This window comes from Moschus berezovskii, chromosome 27 (genome assembly GCF_049115385.1).
Source record: "Moschus berezovskii isolate FMDL1 chromosome 27, NW_MosBer_1.0, whole genome shotgun sequence".
NCBI classification, from domain to species: Eukaryota; Metazoa; Chordata; class Mammalia; order Artiodactyla; family Moschidae; genus Moschus; species Moschus berezovskii.
Window position 1 is genome coordinate 15,967,479 of NC_142486.1, and position 19,620 is coordinate 15,987,098.

A 19,620-nucleotide genomic window follows, 5' to 3' on the forward strand; every position below is an offset into this window, starting at 1 on the left:
CCGTCTCCTCCTTTCCCCTCTTTTTCTCTCTGCACCTTTTCCTTGTTTAGGAAGTAGAAGCTGACCCTGACAAGTCCCTCCCAGGGTTGCTGTGAGGAGAATAGGTGGGTAGTCCCTGAGGGTCGGAAAGTTGAAGGTGGGGATCCAGTGGAGGAAGGAGCCTTCTTCCATAGGACAGAGGACCTCACACACCACAGACACATGTCTGACGTGGGGCATGTCACGGAACTTGTCAGAGGCTGTTGAACAGGCAATTGTGTAGCAAAACCAAGAAGACCCTGAAGTCTCCTTGGGCTTGGATGGGGCGGGACAGATGTTTGACAGACAGGCCTACCTGCCAATCGAAGGGGAGCTAGCTATTACCCGCTGAGGGAGGCCCACAAGAGGGAAAGTGGCTGTTGGAAAGTGACAAACAAGGGGAAAGAAAAAACCAGAAAGGGGAAACAGAATGGACCGTGGGGGAGCCTCCCCAGAGATGGGGAGTCTGCGAAGCCTCTAGGCATGACCAAGAGATCTGCCCCGAGATGGGTCAGGGGACTTCCTCTGACCACCCCCATGTCTGCAATTCCCCGCAACGATATCTTTTCCTGAGGCAACCTGATGGGATGAGGTGGGAGAGCTTGGAAACTGGGAGCCATGTCTTCCCTAGGCAAGGAGAGAGAAACAGGCAGGCATAGACACTGCTGCCACCTTGCGGAGAGGCCTGTTGTTTCTCTAGCTGGCTAACCCCCGCGTTGTCCTCAGCGGAGCATCAAGAGATGGATGTTTGGGGCATGGGGGAGATCCCTGGGCCCCTGTATTTGAGGACACAAGGCGAGGAGGGGGCCCAGGGAGAAACATAGGTGCCCTTTGGAAGTGTGTGTTGCCTACATCACCGCTCTCTGTCTTGGCTCGCTCCTCTGTAAGATGAGGACATAGTACCTACCTCAGAGGATGTTAGGATGGTTAAAAGAGTCAGTCCATGAAAAGTACTTGGCATCACAGCAAGTGCTCAATAAATGCTATCTGCGGTCGATCAAGGGGGTAACTGGAGATATTTAGCCCTGTCCTCCATCCCCCCTACCAATCCACTGTGCCTGCTATACAAATGCTGCTTTCCTCTGGCTTTCAGCAAATTGCCCCACCAAGCTCCTCATTTGTAAATCCTGGGGCTTCCCCTCTTTCTGTTCTATCAACAGCATCAACCCGAAGGCTCTATGAGCCCCAGCCTCTCCCTCTGGATCCAGGGGCTTGCAGGGGAGGGTCCTGGATCTTAGCATTTCCTCTCTCCACTCACTCTAGAGTGTGTAATCAGAATGGATCCGGTCTGTGACATCACAGAACTCTCACCTCGTCACAGGAGTGGAGGGGTGATGAGGCCAGGGCAGTGGGTGTGGGTGTGGATGTGGCTGCTCAGGCTGGGGCCCGTAGAATCAGGTGGGAAGCTGGGAAGAGTGGGGAGAAGGAAGGTTGGGGATCAGGGTCAATGCCACCACCGACTCCCCCCTCAGCCCCCAGAGGCTGGGAGGCCACGCTTGGGCTCTTCTCTTTCTTCTCCACACTTCTCTCCCATCATCCCTGCCCAGCATAGGCCTTCTCCTGGAGGGCTCAGCCAACCCCTAAGAAGTTCTGGGAACAAAATCAAGGCCCTCGACAGCTACACGAAAGTTGTGTGGCCTGGCAGGGTCCTGGGTGTGTCTCAGCCTCTTGGGTGGGGTGCAGGGCTCTGCTTGGCTCTTTCATAGACTTCACTCTGTGTCCGCAGCACCCAGTCTGGACAGTGCCAAGGCCTCGGGCTGGGGAGCAGAGTCTCCGCTCTTCCTAGACAGACCTGACTTCTTTGATTACCCAGACTCAGACCAAGCCAGGCTCCTGGCCGTGGCCCAGTTCATTGGAGAGAAACCTGTCATCTTTGCTAACTCAGGTATGACCCAGCATAAGGGGCTGCCCTCCTGGCCAGGGCATGGAGGATGGCTGCCCTTGGCCCTTCGGTTGGAGGCAAGTCCAGGGTCCCCTGTCTCCCCGTCACTGTCAAGCAGGTTCTGACTCCAGGCTCTTCCATCACATCCTGGTGGGTGCTCTGCTGGTGGCCTTCTTCTTCCTGCTTTTCCAGTTCTGCACTCACATGTAAGGCCTGTCCCTCACCCCCTCACCCCCTGCCCACCAGAACCTTGCTCGGGAAGAGGCTGAGGGACCCAAAGCCCAGAGAGGCAGCGTGACCTCCAACCTCTGATCTCCACACCCCACAGAAGCTGTGAGAAAGGGGCCTAAAAAGCCGGAGGAGAGCCCTGGATTCTGCCCTGGGCACCCATGCCCGCGCTCCTCTCCTGCTGATGAATAAGAGTCCTTGCTTCTTTCTCCCTGAACTCAGCTTCAGGGGGCCTGCCCTGTCCCACAGTCATCCTGTTATGGCGCTGTCTGCCCCCAGACGCTTGCTCCCTCCCCAACCCCAAAGAACTGGGTGACAGGGCCTGGTGGCGTTCACGCTGATGTCTTTATTAGCGGTCTGTAAAGCACCTCCCAGGGTCCCCCCGACCCCAGACTGGAGGAAGCCTCAAGAAGTCTGTAGCACCAGGGACATGCCAGGGCCCAGGGGCAAGATGTCAGCTTAACGGGGAAGGGGCTCGGCCCCACTTGCCCCCCGGGGTTGCTCAGCACTGGGAAGGCTGGGGGGTAGCAGCCACCTCCCTCCCCCCACCCCAACAAATTTGAATAAATAAATAAAATAAATAAGATTCCTCAGGCTGGCCTCCCCTGGAGAGAAGCTGTAGAGATGACCAGACCAGGGATGTTAGAAGGGGTGTTGCCTCCTTCCCAGAGGAGTTTGCAGCAGGGGGGCTGGGACAGCCTTGGCAGCAGGGCCTCCCCCACAATTCTTGGAATCCTGGTCCCCTCAGGCTCCCCACAGCCTCAAAAGCCCTAAGCGGATGGGAAGGGGTGTGCCTTCTTCCTCTTCCTTCGCTTCTCCAGGGCCCAGGGGACGTGATGGAGAAAGGGGTATGCAGGAGGGGGTCGACCCCTCGGCTCAGGCACTGTGGGGAGAGGTCCCCTCTTCTTGCCTTCCGTCTCCCCTGTTCCTGGTCCCCCAGCCCCTGAAGGGACGTGACCACACCCCGTCGGAGTCCATCTGTCAGTTTCCAGGGGGGCTGTCAGGGCCAGAGGCCTCTGGCTCCCACTCCTAGCCCAGCGGCCCCAGAGCCCTGTTCCCACGCGGCGGGGATGGGGGTGGGGTGGGGAGGGTCCCCCGCCCTCGGCCCCACCCTCAGTCCTGGGTCTGACAAGGAGAGGGCGGCCGGGAGCCCCGGGGCCGGAAGAGGCGGCAGGCCCCGCGGCAGATGAGGAAGAACCAGTAGAGCTGCGGGGCGAGGAGCAGCGCGGCGCCCAGGTTGACGTGGACCGGGAGGGCGAGGGGCACAGCGAGCAGGGGCAGGCCCGCGTGCCTCCCGTAGGCCCAGTACAGGTAGGGGAAGAGCAGCACCCGGCAGCAGAGGAAGCTGAGCAGCATCAGGGCCCCGTTCACCTTGTGCAGCAGGGTGTGCTGCTGTTTGTACTGCGGGCGGGGCAGGCAGACAGGGGCGGGGTGAGGGCGGGGCAGGCGCACGGGGGCGGGGCGAGGGGCGGGGCGGACAGCCAGGGCGGGGCGGGCACACTGGGGGCGGGGTGGGGCGGGGTGGGGCGGGGCGGGATGGGCAGACAGGGGCGGGCCAGGCACACTGGGAGGGGCAGGCGCCTCCGGCCACGCCCCCGACTCAGCCCCCTGGGCCACCTCCCCCTCCGCCCACTTCCCTGCCTTCCCTCCTTGGGCCGGGGCCAGGTTAGGGCTCCAGGACCCGCCCCCTCTCCCCCTCCCTCTCTGCCCTGACAGCTGCTATACCCTACTTGATAGCCCATTCCAGACCTGACTCCACCTGTCCTTTAAAATATCCCAGGTGTTTTTTAGTTGCTAAGTCGTGTCCCACTCTTTTGAGACCTCATGGACTGTGGCCCGCCAGGCTCCTCTGTCCATGGAATTCTCCAGGCAAGAATACTGGAGAGGATTGCCTTTTCCTCCTCCAGGGGACCTTCCCGACCCAAGGATCGAACCCGTGTTTCCTGCATTGGCAGGTGGATTCTTTAGTGCTGAGCCACCAGGGGATAATCCCGGATCGGTTCCTAAAAGTGCCCAACCCTTCCCTTGTCCTCCCGTCAAGCTCGCAAACCCTCAGCACCCTCTCACCTGGATGAGAATCTTGCCAAGGCAGACGAAGGGGGTGCTGACCTCTGCCATCAGCAAGCAGCCTAGAAAGAAGTCTCCCTTGCCTTGACGCCACACCTGAGAGGAGAAGGAAACAGCCTGAGCCTGGATTCCTGGCAGCCCCTGTCCCCCCTCCCTGTCTCCTCTCTGTCCCTTTTGGAGATGCTTCACTCTGATAGTCTGAGCACAGCTGAACAGTAGCAAATCTGGGAACACTAACCCCCGTATCCCTCCAACGTTCCTGCAGGTGAGAGGATACCCATGATACTACAGATGAGGATACTGAGTCTCAGAGGCATGTGTGTGTGCTCAGTCATTCAGTTGTGTCCAACTCTTTGTGACCCCATGGGCTGTAGCCCACCATTCTTCTCTGTCTATGGAATTTTCTAGGCAAGAATACTGGAGCAGGTTGCCATTTTCTCTTCCAGAGGCTCTGCCCAACCCAGGGATCGAACCCACATCTCTTGTGTCTCCTGCATTGGCAGGCAGATTCTTTATCACTGTGCCACCTGGGAAGCCCTGAGTCTCAGAGGCAGTGGTGTGTGTGTGTATGTGTGTGTGCAAGTAGCTCAGTCATGGTCGACTCTTTTCGACCCCATGGACTATAGCCTGCCAGATTTCTCTGTCCATGGAATTCTCCAGGCCAGAATACTGGAGTGGGTAGCCATTCCTTTCTCCAGCGGATCTTCCCAACCCAGGGATCGAACCGAGGTCTCCCACATTGCAGGTGGATTCTTTACCATCTGAGCCACCCGGGAAGCCTGCAGTGGTATGCAACTAGCTCCAAAACATCACAGCTGGGCATGATCCAACCTCTTGCTGTTTGGGGCTGGGCTGGAGCTCAGGAAACCCTCCCTGGGGCACTTCATCCTGCTGGGACCTGGACCCAGGGCTTCCTCGGCTCCTGCAGTACCAGCATGAGTGGGACACGGGGCCCTAGTTCCCAGCAGACCCCACTCACCACCGATAGCGGGAAGCACACGAGCACCATGACGGCGTGGTGGAGCACCATGAGGAACTCCTTGTGCAGGTAACCACGTGCCACCGCCCAGGTGCTGCCCGGGGCTCTGGTGCCGCCTTCATCCCCTCCATGCCCCTTGACCTGGTGCTTGTGCCAGTGACACAGGAACATGGCATAGATGTCATAGATGAAGTAGGGCACTGCAAACTGCGTGTAGGCGGAGGAGAGCCAGTGTCTGTAGAGCAGAGAGAGGGGTGGGGTCAATGAGGGAAGGAGATGGACAGGGCAGCTGCCAAATGCTGGGTGCTATGTTGGATGCATCACAGGAGTCAGATCTCCAGTGATACTTGTAAGAACCCTGAGACAGAAGTAGACTCTCAAATTACATGATGGAATCCCAAGGCGGAGGGCAAGAAACTTGCCCAAGTGATCACAGGATCACTTCAGCTGGTAAGCAGTAGGGCTGGGGTTCAAACCCAGACTGAGCTCAGAACGCACACATTTTTCTTTTTCTTTCTTTCTTTTTGGCCATGCCATGTGGCAAGTGGGACCTTAGTTGCCTGACCAGGGATCAAACCCATGCCCCCTGCAGTGAAAGCAAGCAGTCTTAACTACTGGACTACCAGGGAAGTCCCTCACTCATTTTTCATATTAATTCATTCATATTCTCTCTCTCTGCAATGTGCTAGAAGAAAAAGGAAGACAGACCAAAAGAGAGTCACAGAACTGGGCTGAGAGGGCTGAGACAGAGAAAACAGGCCAGACCAGCTCTTACAGACAGAGGAGATCAGGACAAATTGCAGCAGAAGTGGTAGGAATGGTGGGGAGAGATCATACTGGCTGACATTAAAAGTGAAAGTGTTAGTGGCTCAGTCATGTGTCTGACTCTTTGCAACCCCATGGACTATAGTCTGCCAGGCTCCTCTGTCCATGGGATTCTCCAGGCAAGAATACTGGAGTGGGTTGCCATTTCCTCCTCCAGGGGATCTTCGCAACCCAGGGATCAAACCTGCGTCTCCTACATTGCAGGTGGATTCTTTACTGTCTGAGTCACCAGGGAAGACTTGACTGACATTAATTGACTACTTATTACATGAGGGCCCTACTCCAATACTCTAAATCTTTTACAAGCACAAACTTATTTACTTCCCACAAAAAGCCTATGAAAAGTGAGTATGACTGTCACCCCATTTTACAGGTGAGAGAGGCTAGGTCACCGGACCAAGGGATAAACATAAGTCTGGCTCCACAGCCCTCACTCTCAGCCCTACTGTCCTCTAGAAGATTCGAGATGGGAATTGGTGATGCTGTCAGTGCTGCTTGTTCTGCTTGAATGTGGCCCCACCTCTTGTTTTTTCAGGTACAGCTAAGCATTAAGAAGAAAACGCTGAGCAAAAGGAGCCAAGAGCAGAGAAAGTTCTGTGTGCTTGGAGAGTAAACAAAAATGAAAAGTGCATGAATATGCAACATTGCATTTTTCTTCTTGAGTCAGCACATGGAGTACGTTCTCAGGAGTCTGTAGCCCTGTGACAGGTTCGAGGTGGGGGTGGGAGGTCTAAGAAGCAAACCCAGCGGTACTTCCCAGGCTTGGTAGAGAGATGAAAACAAAGTCAGCTGGAAGGGACACAAATATGAGGACCGAAGGAGAGGGGCTGCTGAAGGGAGAAGTGGAGTGAGACCTGGGGGTGAGCCAGCTAAGGACTGGGGGTGACATGGAAGGAGAAGGTGAACCCTGGGGAGGCTGGCCTGGAGGGGAGGATTTTTGGGAAAAAAGAAGTGGAGAGCCTTGCTGGAATGTGTGACCAGGAGGGAGGGAGAGAGAGAGGAGAGGAAGCAGTAGCCCAGGTTAGAGATGAAAGGCAGGAAGGTGGAAAGGGGTCCAACTGGCCTGAGAGAAGTTAGAGCAGAGAGTGGCCTAGGGAGTCAGCCACAGCAGACATGGTGACACCACTGGCTTGTGGGGGTCAAGACCCTGGGCTCTGGTGTGAAGGGTTAAACCCATCTCCACACTCTTCAGCAATTAGGTGCTCAGAGGTAGGAACAGCTGTTGCCCCTGGATTAACCCTGATCCTCCCACCTACCTGAGGATTAAGCGGGGAGGGGTAAGAACAGACTCGGGGGAAGGGGAGGAGAACATGTAAGAGCTGGAGGGTGACCTCTGTGAGAAGGGGAGACTCAGAAGAGAATGTGGGGGTGGGGGAGGATCCAGGCTCCTCTTGGACCCAGGAGGGGAAATGGGGGAAAGGGCAGGAGGAAGCCAAGTCCCCAGGGCGGGATCTGAAGAAGGAGGTTAGCAGCCACTCTGTATGGCCAGGACTGCTGTAGGCATCTGACACACACAAGTCAGTCCCTCCTCGCAGCAGCACTTCCAGATAGGGGTGGACCTCACTCCGCAGATGAAGGAAATCAAGGGAAAGAGAAGACGCCTCTAGGTCGGGTCATCCAGATCATGTCCCCAGGGCTCAGCAGCCACCAGAGAGGAGGAACAGGATCAGAAGTTAAGCATGGGGCATCATCAGCCCTCCCAGGCAACTCGCAGCAATGACAGCCTGGGTCCACCTTGAGCTGGCCCGTCAGCACCACGGACAGGGCCCCTTTCCTCCCTCCTCCTGCCCCACCTCTCCGGCCTGGGCTCTTTTGGCAAGCACCAGGCACTGCATCAGCTCCCAGTGCCAAAACTTGGCCTCTTCACCCTTCACTCCCCACCCCACTGTCTAACCATTGGTGGCCTTGTTTTGTGTCATCTGTCCCTCTCACGCACGGAGTTGGGACTGGACACTTGGATTCTGGGAGGGGATGAGGGGTGAGCCTGGCACGAATGAGTAGGGAAGCACCCCAGTTGGGTGCCGTTTGGAAATGGGGTCTGAGGGGGTGAAAGAGTGGGAGGAGGGGCGGGGAGGAAATGACACTCAGAGCCTACTATGATCCAAGAGGCTGGGAAACCTAGGAGCTGCCTTGAGAATCCTTTTTGCTCCCTGCTCCTCCTCCTCCTGGTGACCTTTAAGGACAGGATGTGGATAAATTTGTCTCAGGGTGTTGAGTTGCAGCTATTGTAGTTAACTTGCTTAAGCCCAGCTAAGGGCTTGGGGTCCACTGAGGGAGTTCCCCCGGATGATCTGTACCCCACTCAAGGGTCACATGCACACAGGCGGCTGGAGTGGGGGAAGCGGTGGTCTCATGGCACTTACTGGTCATCTATGATGTGCTTGCAGGAGGTGGAGACGATGTAGCCAGCAGTGGAGGCCATTACTGCTTGGACAGAGGACACTAGCCTAGGAGGAAGAGGAAGCAGCTGTAAAGGAGGGACATGCGCCCCTTGGTTCCTCCTCTTTACTGTCCAGCTTCTGTGCCTCTTGGGTGCTCCCTGCCCATCTTTTCCCCAGGCTGCCTCGCCTGGGACTCAGCCCCACCACTTCAGCCTCCAGGACTGCTAGGAGTTGCTTTCCTCTCAGGAGGACACCCGGGAGGTCATCATGAGGTGAGACAATGCCGAGAACTAGTGGCAGATAACAAGGTCCCTTCCAGGGAAGGGACAGGGGTCGGGGGGGGGGGGGGTGACAGCACAGGATGGCAGGGGGAAGCCCTGGGCCTGTTCTTACACCTCTCAGCTGCCTAGTCATCGTGGGTCATCCCTGACCCCTCGGTTGCCCCTGATTCCCCTCCCAGCTACTTTCCCGCTTTCTGCTTGCCAGCCACCACACTCCCCTCCCCAACTCTGTGTTCCAGGGCTGCGCAGAGTTCCACTGTTCACTTATCTCTCCCTCATTCCCTGAGACACAGCCCCCTACCCCAATGATACATGGCCCCTTGCCATGTTCCTGAGTATCCTACAGGAATGTTTTGGTCACATGCCGGCCCTGTTTTGGAGGGTAGGAGGGTGAATGGGAAAGGGAAGCAGAGCAGACTGAATCCTAGTAGACCAGATGGCTGGGTTTGGATGAGGTCTCCTGGGACAGTGAGTAAGGCAGCACAGAGAGAAAGAAGCTGCAGGTAGAGCAAACCGACCACTTCAGGAGCCCCTAGTCCCTATCCAGCCAAGGGTCCCTTCCATCCCCATGCAGCCTGGGAAGGGGATGGGGCGGAGGGAAGGCAGGCAGTTTACCTGGCGGAGACAATGACCGCGTCGGCCTCCTCCCAGCGCAGCTGGGGCAGCCGCTGGAGCGTGTTCTTGGAGAGGAGGAAGAGTCCGGGGAACACCACCCCGCCGGCCACCATGGGGGTCAGCATGGTGGCTCAGGCCTCCGGCAGGGAGCCCGAGAGCAGCCGGGAAAGGGCTGGGAGGCCGAGCTGAAGGGAGTTACGGGGGTGGAGAAGGGACGCCAGGCCGGGGAAGGAGCGAGAAGAAGAGAAAGGGGCACAAAGGGGCCAGGCAGGGTGGGGAGGGGGTGGGACTGGCGAGCCCGACCCCCACCCAGGACCGGAGAAAGGGAGTTAGATGGAGACTGGGGAGAGGGGCGAGACTGGGGGAAAGGGAGGATCCGAGCAAGGGAGCCGGAGAGAGCCAGTCAGAGGGTTGGGAGCAAGCGAGGAGGAGAGGACTGGGCGACAGGACAGAGGGAGAGGGGACAGGACGAGGAGGCTGCGGATGGGGGCGGGGAGGGAGCGAGGCAGGTGGGGGGGCTTACGTGCAGAGGCTGGGAGGGCCCGAGGGGGCGGGGTGGGGGTGGGGGTGGGCCTGTGCCAGCTCTGAAGGGGAGGGAGGGAGACCGAGGAGCGGCCGGGCCGGCGGTCAGCGGTCAACGCCGCTCTCCCGCCTCTCGCTGCCGCCAGAGTGCCCGCGGCCCGGCCCAGAGGCAGCCCCGGGGCATAATGGAGGGTTCGGGCCCAGCCCCCTGCCCCCTCGGCGGGGAGGGGGCCGGGGGGAGGGGAAATCACCAGCTTGGGGAGAGCGGGGGGAGGAGGAGGGAGTTGATGGCACCGACCAGACACCCAGAAACCGGACCTGCAGCGGCGTCTCCCCATGCAGCTCTGAGCCACAGCAGTGGCTGCGACAGAGATGGGGGGAGCAGAGATAGAGGGAGGGGGAGGCCCTTAAAGAGACAGCCGCTGCGGCAGGCACGGGGGGCTGCTGAGGACAAGGGCCACGGGTGGGACTGCTCTCCTCTGGGGCTCCTTGGCCAGCTGGGAGGGGGCCCTGGGCCCCCAGATGGGCCTGAGCCCGTTTCCCACCAGCAGTTTGCCAATGCCTGCCATCGCCTCCTCTGCCAAGGCCTCTCAATACTTATTTCTCAGCCGCCTTGGGGTCCCAGCTTAGGAGCACCCATTCCCACAGACAGTAAGAGGATTCCCTGGGAAGGGAGCAGAAGTTAGCGCAGCTCGCTGTCTCGGAAGGTTGAGTTTAGGGAATGGATGGGAATAAAAATACACCTTAACACAGTATCAGATTCAGAGACCTCCAGAACTCCGAGGTATAAGATCCTGATGGCTCAGATGGTAAAGAATGTGCCTGCCAATGCAGGAGATGCTGATTTGATCCCTGGGTTGGGAAGATCCCCTGGAGGAGGAAATGACAACCCACTCCAGTATTCTCGCCTGGAGAATCCCCATGGACAGAGGAGCTTGGTGGGGCTACTGCCATGGGGTCTCAGAGTCAGACATGACTTAGCGACTAAAAACCAAACAACACATACTTTTCCATGAGGTGCCTCTGGGCCCCAAATCCACTGCGAGACTGTCCCTTGACCTCCTGTAACTATGTAGCAGCACTGAGGTAACTGCCCGTATCACCTTTTTACAGGTCAAGCAATAGTCCCGAGGCTTTCAGTGACGCTCCCTAAGACCAGGTAGCTAAGAAGAGAGGAGCCCTCTCATACTGGGTGGCAGGCTTTGAAGAGGAAGCACAGTGCCTCTGAAAACTCACTTCAAGCCCGAGGATGCCCCTGCCTGTGTCCTTCAGGCTGCCTGGCCTCCCCAAGTCCTTGGGGAGGACTCGTCAGGTTTATGATGGTCCCAGCTCCCCTTCCTCTGCAACTTCACAGCCCAGTTTCCATGGGGGAAAGGCCCCTGATTTGAGCCCCTCAGTCCACTGCAAGAAAACCGAGGCCCAGTGACTTGGCCAGGGTCTTGCAGGTCAGAGACCCAGCCAGAACTACACGGGTCTCTGAGTAGCTTCTCACGCTTTCATGCCGTCTCCCTAGAATTCGGCCTTCTCATCCTGAACCCAGCCTCCCTGTAGACTTCTGCATGTCGTGGGGTCCTACTACCAGAACCGTACTTTAGTTTCCAAGTCTGCCCTAAGATATGCTTCCATAGCAACTGTACAATTTGCCTCTCCCGGTCCAAAGCCTACCCAAAGGACTGGGATTCACTATTTTGTGCTGCCCTCTAGTGGCGCGCTGTGGGAACAGACCCTGGGAGGTCTCTGGCCTTAGGCAGCAGGAGTTAAGAGGCAGCAGTGGACCTAGCTTCCTGGCGTCAGGGCTTCACTTAAAGGAAAAAGGGACCCAACTTCCTGAGTGTTTACTATGTACTGGGCATGGGGTGAAGTGGTTTATGTTTATTCTTATTTAACCTTACCAGATTATAGCATCTTTGTCTATATTATAAATAAGAAACTGAGATTTAGACATTTAAGAAAAAAAGGAAGAAGACGAAAAAGTTGCCCAAGATAACACAGCTATGAGAATTGGCAAAGCTGGCTTTCAAACCCATGTTTGCATAGGTCCAGAGCCAAAGATGGGCAAAGCTTCAGGATGGTGCTGTGTTGAGGCGAGGACGGGTGACAGTAAGCTGCCCTGACTACTGGTTTGAGACCACAGACCTAGTGAAGGGGCTGTGGCTTCACTTTAGATAGCAGAGATTAAAACAGGTAGGGCTTGGTTTTTTGGGGTTTTTTTTTTTTTTTTTTTGGTCTTTCAGACACCTAGGTACTATAAGTTCTGTCTTCTGCCAGCTCCTCCTCCTCCCTCAGGTTTGGGGGTAGTTCACCGGTGTATTACTAATCTTTGTCAAATAGACCATAAATTTGCAGTGCACATGCGTGCTAGGTCACTTCAATCATGTCCAACTCTTTGCGACTCTATGGACCGTAGCCTGCCAGGCTCCTCTGTCCATGGGATTCTCCAGGCAAGAATACTGGAGTAAGTTGCTATGCCCTCCTCCAGGGGATCTTCCTGACCCAGGAATAGTAATAAAATTACAAAATTATAAAAATAAGATTTCACATAAACCTTCAACAGACAACACTGCAGCCACACTCTAATTCCATGATGCTTGGCTGGAGCCAAGCAGTTGCTGCCCGCGTTGGGATAAACATAGTCCTCTGGCACAGGCAGTCCGCACAGAGCCTATATCTCTCGTGTCACTTGAAGGAGTTTGCAACAACTATTTTTATTTTATTTTGGCCATGCAGGGCTTCCCAGGTGGCTCAGCTTATGAGATTTCAGTTCCCTGATGGGGGATGGAACCCAGGCCCCTGGCAATGAGAGCACTGAATCCTAATCAGTGGACTGCCAGGGAATTCCCTAGCCCTATTTGAAAGCTGTGAATTCACCTTACCGTCACACAACATTTCATAAAGAATGGAAGGTGAGTATTCTTGTTAAATCCATTTACTAATGGGGACTCTGAAGTTCAGAGAAATTAAATGGCTTGCAAGAGACCCCATTGTTGTTGCTATCCTGGCAAGAATACTGGAGTGGGATGCCATTCCCTTCTCCAGATTTCCTGACCCTAGGTTGGAACCCGAGTCTCCTGCATCTCCTGAATTGGCAGGCAGATTCTTTACCACTGAACCACCTAGGAAACCAGAGATCCCATAGTGTCTTTTGATTCTATACCCCCACCCAGCCACCCTCATATACACACACAGTCTGCTTCTGCTCTCATCACTAACTCTTCCTGGAAGTAGGAGACCAGCTTCCCCAGCCCTGGCCCCAGGAAGGATGTCCTCGCCCTGTCCTCTTACTTGGATGCCACCAAAACAGCCTCTTGTTTCTCCATCCGCAGGTTGGAATGGTTCTGCAGACCCCAGCAGAGGACAGCAAAGCTCAGCGGGAAGAAGATACAGCCCAGTAGAAAGAGCAGAGGCATGCCTGTCTGGGGTAGAGAAGGTAAGATGGCTGGGAGAACCTCAGCACATTGTCCCTCAGACTCACAGACCACCCCCCACCACCGCCAATCCCTATAACTCAATGGCCTATAGGATGCATTTTTCTGTAACCATCAAAAGCCATCAAGCATGGCTCTTTCCTGATCTGATATCCTTATTGCACTTTAAATATGCCTCATGCTTGAGCAACTGGACATCCTAATTTTGTCTTATCAATCCAATTCCATTAATTTAATTAATATCCCTTGTAATCAAAGAAGCTGGTCTATACCTCCCGGCCCATCTCACACCTTAAAATTCCTTTTTTCTCTTTCAATTCTAAGTACGTGCCTGCGATTTCTTAATTCAGCCCATGCAAGCTCTGTCCTCCCACCCTAACCCTTTGTGTCTCCTCTCCCCTCTCCTAGGTCCTCACCTGAGAGGGGCTAGAGAGGGAGGCTGGTGACGCTCATCTGCACTCAGAAATCGGAAAAAAAAAAAAAAAGAGGGGAAGGGTGTTTAGACTGTAAAGATAACTGAAATTAGAAAAAAAGATAGTTCTTTTAAATGGAAAACTCTTAAGTATTATCCCATTTAAAAACCAAACAATAGGAAAACCTTTGAAAATATTTACACATATGTTATTTTTGCCTGGAAAAGCCTCTCCTCCCATCCACTCCAGGGAAGGGAGGGGTGGGAAAGGCCCAGGAGGGATGAAGAGAGTCAGGGCCTGCCATCCTGCACCCCTTAAGCAGCTTTGAGGGGACCCTTTCAGGTTACAAGGAAGGTGTCAAACTGCAAGGGCATGAGGTGGAGGCAGTTCTACAGAGGCAGTTGGAGGGGGCGGGAACATCACCTTTCTATTGGTGGACTGGTGGACGGTTTGGAAAATGCCATCTTCCTATTGGCCCACTTCTTGACACGTGTGCCCTATCATATGCTTCATGGCAGAGGGGCCTGCTTGGGGGAGGGGCAGAGGGGGCGAAACCGTCTAACAGAGAACAGATCACTTAGAATTCGTTGATGGCTTGAAGGACAGCTAGGATTCAGGGGTGGAGCTGAACAGGGGACAGGAAGAGGAGGTAGGGGAAACAAGAGCAGCCCAAGCAATCAGTGCTTTAACAGGCGGTATAGGATAACAGTTAAGACAGGTCCTAGGGTGGGACCATCTGAATTTCAAATTCAGAGTCCACGGATAATAAACATACCGTGTGGCTCCATTTGGACGAAGTTGCAAACGGGCAAAATAACTTCCTTGAAAAATCTGAACAGCGTTTAACTTGGTGGGAGGTACTCACTGAAAGGAGACCTCAGGGAGCCTTCTGAGGGGTTGGGAATACCCTTATGTAGATCGTGGGCATTCACACATAAACCTCCTATGTACATTTTAAAGTCAGCTGGATTTTTTTTTTTTTTATGGATGGTGCCCAGAGACATGTGGAATCTTAGTTTCCCACCAGGGATGGAACCCTTACCCCTTGCAATGGAAAAACGGAGTCTTAACCACTGGATTGCCAGGGAAATTCCTAGAATTTTTAAAACGTTAAACAAATTTAGGCTCTTCCATTCCATGAGTAATGGTTGGCTAATCTCTGTGAGCCTAAATTCTTTCATATGTGAAGTTAGGATAATAATAATGCCAGCTCATTAAATGCTAATTATACAGACACTGATCTGAGTGTTTAGCAATATTAAGTCATTTTTTCAAAACAACTTTGCGGATGGGGAGTATTATTGTACCCATTTTACAGGTGAGGAAACAGAGGCATGGAGAGAACTGGTACCTTTTCCAAGGTTATGCAGTATGGTTTTTTCCAACCATATTTTCTGCATGTATTGGTCTCATGTTAAATGGATATAGAAAACTCAGAAACTCATTTTCCTAAAGAAACTGAAAGGTTAAGAGAAAAAAAGGAACAAAACATCACTGAGTACAATTTAGACATGTCATCCACATTTTCAGAGCTTATCTCTGCTAACAGTTCTTCCTTGTTTACTCCATATTTCCTCCTCTGGATGGGCCTTTGAAAATTAAAGGTTAAATCAAGAGCGAGATAAAACTGTTGAAGATGAGACTCTGGTTGCCTAACTGGTATCCATCTTTAACATCATATTTTGCTGGAGACTGAAGTGTGCTTATTTAAAAAACTATATTTCCCATAATAATGTAAACTGAAATCATTATGTTGGGTTATGAGGAAAGCACCGTTTTAAAAAGGGACACACTGCAGTCACAAAGAAATGTGTGAAAAGATACAGAACTGAGGTTTGAAACCAGATAGCCTGACACAGGTCTGCCCTGTCACCTTCCCTGCTCCTGTGTAAGCTCATTTCAAGGATTAAATAGAAATAACATGGATAACCAGGGTTCAGAGCCTGTTAGCTACATGGGCGCTCACTGAACACAAGGCACTAAAATACTAATATACTTTATCCCATTTAAGCATCACTATAGTCTTTTGAATAATTTCCCCCATTTTATAGCTGAGAGGACTGAGGCTCAGAGAAGTTAGATGACTTGTTCTGGGATTGCACAATAAATGGCAGCGCTGGGACTCAGACTCGGGTCAATAGGACTGCTGCCCTCAAAGGTGGGAGCAGAGAGGAAAGGAGGCAAGGGAGGCAGGGGGAGGAATATTAGGGGAGGCGGTGAAGAGGAAGCCATTTTCCCCTCTGGTGTGGAGGGTCAGTCATTGTCCTCTGCAGCCATGGGCTTTCCCTGGAATAGAGACGAAGGAAGGGGAGAGTCCTGGGCCATGAGCTGGTAAAGGTCAGGCCCTAGTTTCACTGGAATTTCAGCATTCTCTTCCACATTTCTTTCCTTATCAGGTTCTTCCTGTTCAGAGTAAAACAGTCCAAGGCTGCATGGGCTTGCCTGAGAGAGATAAGTAAGGAGGGGAGAAAAAGAAAATGCATTAGAGCAATGGCAACAGTTAGAACTGGACATGGAACAACAGACTGGTTTCAAATAGGAAAAGGAGTACGTCAAGGCTGTATATTGTCACCCTGCTTATTTTACTTATATGCAGAGTACATCATGAGAAACGCTGTGCTAGAAGAAGCACAAGCTGGAATCAAGATTGCCGGGAGAAATATCTATAACCTCAGATATGCAGATGACACCACCCTTATGGCAGAAAGTGAAGAGGAACTCAAAAGCCTCTTGATGAAAGTGAAAGAGGAGAGTGAAAAAGTTGGCTTGAAGCTCAACATTCAGAAAACTAAGATCATGGCGTCTGGTCCCATCACTTCATGGGAAATAGATGGGGAAACAGTGTCAGACTTTATTTTTTTGGGCTCCAAAATCACTGCAGATGGTGATTGCAGCCAGGAAATTAAAAGACGCTTACTCCTTGGAAGGAAAGTTATGACCAACTTAGATAGCACATTAAAAAGCAGAGATATTACTTTGCCAGCAAAGGTCTGTCTATGGTTTTCCAAGTCAAGGCTATGGTTTTCCAGTGGTCATGTATGGATGTGAGAGTTGGACTGTGAAGAAAGCTGAGCATCGAAGAATTGATGCTTTTGAACTGTGGTTTTGGAGAAGACTCTTGCAAGTCCCTTGGACTTCAAGGAGATCCAACCAGTCCATCCTAAAGGAGACCAGTCCTGGGTGTTCACTGGAAGGACTGATGCTAAAGCTGAAACTCCAATACTTTGGACACCTCATGCGAAGAGTTGACTCACTGGAAAAGACCCTGATGCTGGGAGGGATTGGGGGCAGGAGGAGAAGGGGGCGACAGAGAATGAAATGGCTGGATGGCATCACCGACTTGATGCACATGAGTTTGGGTAAACTCCGGGAGTTTGTGATGGACAGGGAGGCCTGGCGTGCTGCGATTCATGGGGTCGCATAGAGTCGGACACAACTGAGAGACTGAACTGAACTGAACTGAGAGCAATGGCTTTCACCGTTTTTTTTTAACCGAGAGACACATTTAATGACTCAGCATATGCACACACATGCCAAACTTTCTCACAATACTTTCGGATTCTGATTATGTGCAGGGCACACTGTATTGTATCATTTTCCCTTTTTATCATTTTTTATCTCCCAAAATGCTTATCATGACCCATTAAGCCTGTTTCACAACCCACTTATAAGTAGCAACCCGAGTTGCTGGTTAAGGAAAGTATTTCTTAACTTCTTTTCACTATTGCTCCCCTAGCCATTTTTAGACATTCTGTTTCCTAATGACCATTTTTCATGAACTTCTGATAACATAGATATACTGTATTTGTTGTTGTCCAGTCGCTCAGTCGTGTCCAACTCTTTGTGGGATGTTCATTAAACCTCGGGTCCTCCCCCACATAGAAGCTAATAATAACAAACACTTATATTGGCTACCTACTCCAGTATTGTTGCCTGGAGAATTACATGGACAGAGGCACCTGGCGGGCTATAGTCCATGGGGTTGCAAAGAGTTGGACACGACTGACAAACACACACATACTGTATATACCAGATGTCAGGCACTAATCTATGCTCTTCGCATATTTTAACTAATATAATCCTTACGATAACCCAAGAGGGAGATACTATTATTTTTTATTTTTTATATGGACCATTTGTAAGTGTGACAATGTTGTTTCTGTCTTATGTTTTGCTTTTTTGGGGGCCACAAGACATGTGGAATCTTAGCTCCCCAACCAGGGATCCAACCCTCACCCCCTGCATTGGAAGGTGAAGTCTTAACCACTAGACCACCAGGGAAGTCCTGTGGGAGATGTCATTGTTAATTTCTTTTTCTAGATGAGGGAATCGAGGCACAGAGAGGTCGTGTGTCCTGCCCAAGGTGTCACAGGTCAGAAGGGGCAATGCTGGGATTTGAGTACCAGAGTACCTGCTTTTAACCATGTCTGTTGAAAGGAAACATTTTATCAGTACTGAAAAAACTGAAAACCAATATCACTTGTTGTACATAAGGTAAACAAAATAAATGAAAAATCTTGTTCTTACATTCTCGCTAGATATCATCCCCCGCTCAGAATTCTGAGCCAGAGGCCTTCTCTCTCTTTGTTAAAGACAAGACAAGCAAGGACAGAGAGGTGTTAAAGGGCTTCTGGCAGCAAAAGGAGACTTTGTCCTGGAATAATCAGACGTGTTGAAAGAGAACTGGAAAGAGAATGGCTTTCAGGTGTGTGTGTGTGTGTGTGTGTGTGTGTGTGTGTGTGCCTGTGCACACATGCTTTCTTTCTGACGGGTGTACCATCTAAAACAGCAGTCCCCAAGCTTTTTGGCATCAGGGACCGGTTTGGTCGAAGACAATTATTCCAATGACCAGGGGGTTGGGGTGGGGTGGGGAGGGTGGGTTGCAGGGGGAGGATAGGATGGGTTAGAGGGGTGCGGGGTGGTTTCGGGATGATTCAAGCTCATTATATTTTTGGGCACAATATTTCTAATCTAATGCCATCACTGATTTGACAGGAAGTACCTGGTTGGTGGCCCAGGGGTTGGGGACCCTTGATCTAAAATAAACCCAAGATGGGACGCATTCCACACACCCTGATCCCCTGTCTGGGCGTTTCAGGAGTGTCTGAACATCCTGAGGAGGAAGGCCGACACACCAGCCAGTCCTGGCTGGGGGTGCAGTCCCAAGCTACCAGTGCCTCTGGAAGGCAGCTGGCAGCGCCCGCAGGGAGAGGGGCAGCGAGGGGTGGCCCTGCCACCGTGCCCATCAAGGCTCCGACGACTTTGACCGCAGCTTTCCTGCCCCAGCCTGGCCCCTCAGGTGAGTCTCTCTCTCACCCCCCAAGGGGACCTCACACACCTGTCACACAGTTCACCCTGGACCTGGAGTTTACCGTTTCCCCGCTCTTTCAGCCTCTTTTAAGTCCAAATGGTGACTTGACATCTTCTTTGCCTGGGTGCTGTGCTGCCTCGGCCCTGCAGAGGTGTGCAGGTGTGATTATCATCAAAGCCTGTGAATAAGTAAACGATCAGCAGCCAGAAGTGGCTTGTCTCCCACATGATACCCAGGAAAGGGTTCAGTTCCCCCTCCCTGTGCTCTGGGGTGTGTCTTGGCCAGCACGCCAGATCATTTATTATTTAGTGTTTTTTTTTGGTATCTGTCCCAAGTTAGTTTCAGGCAAGTTCAGTCCCAGTCTTCATCTGTACAGTAGAAAAGGGCACAACAGGTGAGCTGAAGTGAGAAAATCAAGCATCCAGACCCTTTTGTGCTCTCATGGGTTGGCTGTGTGACCTTCGTCAAGTGTCGGAACCTCTCTGAGCTTCAGTTGAATACACAGAGTCCCGTTGCCTGGGCTTGGATCTTAGTTCTGTCACTCACTAACCAGGAGAACTGCTGTGAGTGATTGAGCTCCTCTGAGCCTCAGGCCTCTTTTCTATAAAATGAGGGCAGGAGCAGTACCTCTGCACAGGGCTCCGGGATGACTGAATGAGGTGAATGTAAACAG

The 19,620-nt window shown here is 52.8% G+C and overlaps 2 protein-coding genes and 2 long non-coding RNA genes across 4 annotated transcripts; 3 read left to right on the plus strand and 1 right to left on the minus strand.

The window, feature by feature from the left end:
* The first annotated feature begins 1,352 nt into the window (after positions 1 to 1,352).
* Positions 1,353 to 2,250, plus strand: FIMP1 (fertilization-influencing membrane protein 1). The gene is made up of 4 exons (XM_055408818.2): positions 1,353 to 1,416; positions 1,745 to 1,903; positions 2,019 to 2,106; positions 2,229 to 2,250. The coding sequence occupies exons 1-4, from the start codon at positions 1,353 to 1,355 to the stop codon at positions 2,248 to 2,250; spliced, it is 333 nt and encodes a 110-aa protein (XP_055264793.2).
* Positions 2,251 to 2,478: 228 nt separating this feature from the next.
* On the minus strand, positions 2,479 to 9,736 carry TLCD3B (TLC domain containing 3B). Its single transcript, XM_055408916.2, has 5 exons — positions 9,277 to 9,736; positions 8,363 to 8,446; positions 5,175 to 5,409; positions 4,196 to 4,291; positions 2,479 to 3,529 (listed from the first exon to the last, which is right to left on the minus strand). Exons 1-5 carry the CDS (start codon positions 9,399 to 9,401, stop codon positions 3,242 to 3,244), a joined length of 828 nt encoding a protein of 275 aa, XP_055264891.1. The 5' UTR covers positions 9,402 to 9,736; the 3' UTR covers positions 2,479 to 3,241.
* Positions 3,299 to 5,081, plus strand: LOC148773652 (uncharacterized). The gene is made up of 3 exons (XR_016036567.1): positions 3,299 to 3,439; positions 4,170 to 4,460; positions 4,941 to 5,081. It is a non-coding gene; the product is annotated as an uncharacterized LOC148773652 (long non-coding RNA).
* Positions 8,423 to 18,116, plus strand: LOC148773653 (uncharacterized). The gene is made up of 3 exons (XR_016036568.1): positions 8,423 to 8,652; positions 13,122 to 13,225; positions 16,033 to 18,116. It is a non-coding gene; the product is annotated as an uncharacterized LOC148773653 (long non-coding RNA).
* The last annotated feature ends 1,504 nt before the right edge of the window (positions 18,117 to 19,620 follow it).

What these genes read in the sequence shown, in the direction of transcription:
- FIMP1 (XM_055408818.2), top strand. Translation starts at nt 1,353, where the DNA reads ATGAGGCCAGGGCAGTGGGTGTGGGTGTGGATGTGGCTGCTCAGGCTG. An exon ending in TGTCATCTTTGCTAACTCAG is followed by an intron (nt 1,904 to 2,018) that starts GTATGACCCAGC and finishes ACTGTCAAGCAG; the next exon opens with GTTCTGACTCCAGGCTCTTC. An exon ending in TTCCAGTTCTGCACTCACAT is followed by an intron (nt 2,107 to 2,228) that starts GTAAGGCCTGTC and finishes CACACCCCACAG; the next exon opens with AAGCTGTGAGAAAGGGGCCT.
- TLCD3B (XM_055408916.2), bottom strand. Translation starts at nt 9,401, where the DNA reads ATGCTGACCCCCATGGTGGCCGGCGGGGTGGTGTTCCCCGGACTCTTC. An exon ending in GCGGTCATTGTCTCCGCCAG is followed by an intron (nt 8,447 to 9,276) that starts GTAAACTGCCTG and finishes TCTTCCTCCTAG; the next exon opens with GCTAGTGTCCTCTGTCCAAG. An exon ending in AAGCACATCATAGATGACCA is followed by an intron (nt 5,410 to 8,362) that starts GTAAGTGCCATG and finishes TCTGCTCTACAG; the next exon opens with ACACTGGCTCTCCTCCGCCT.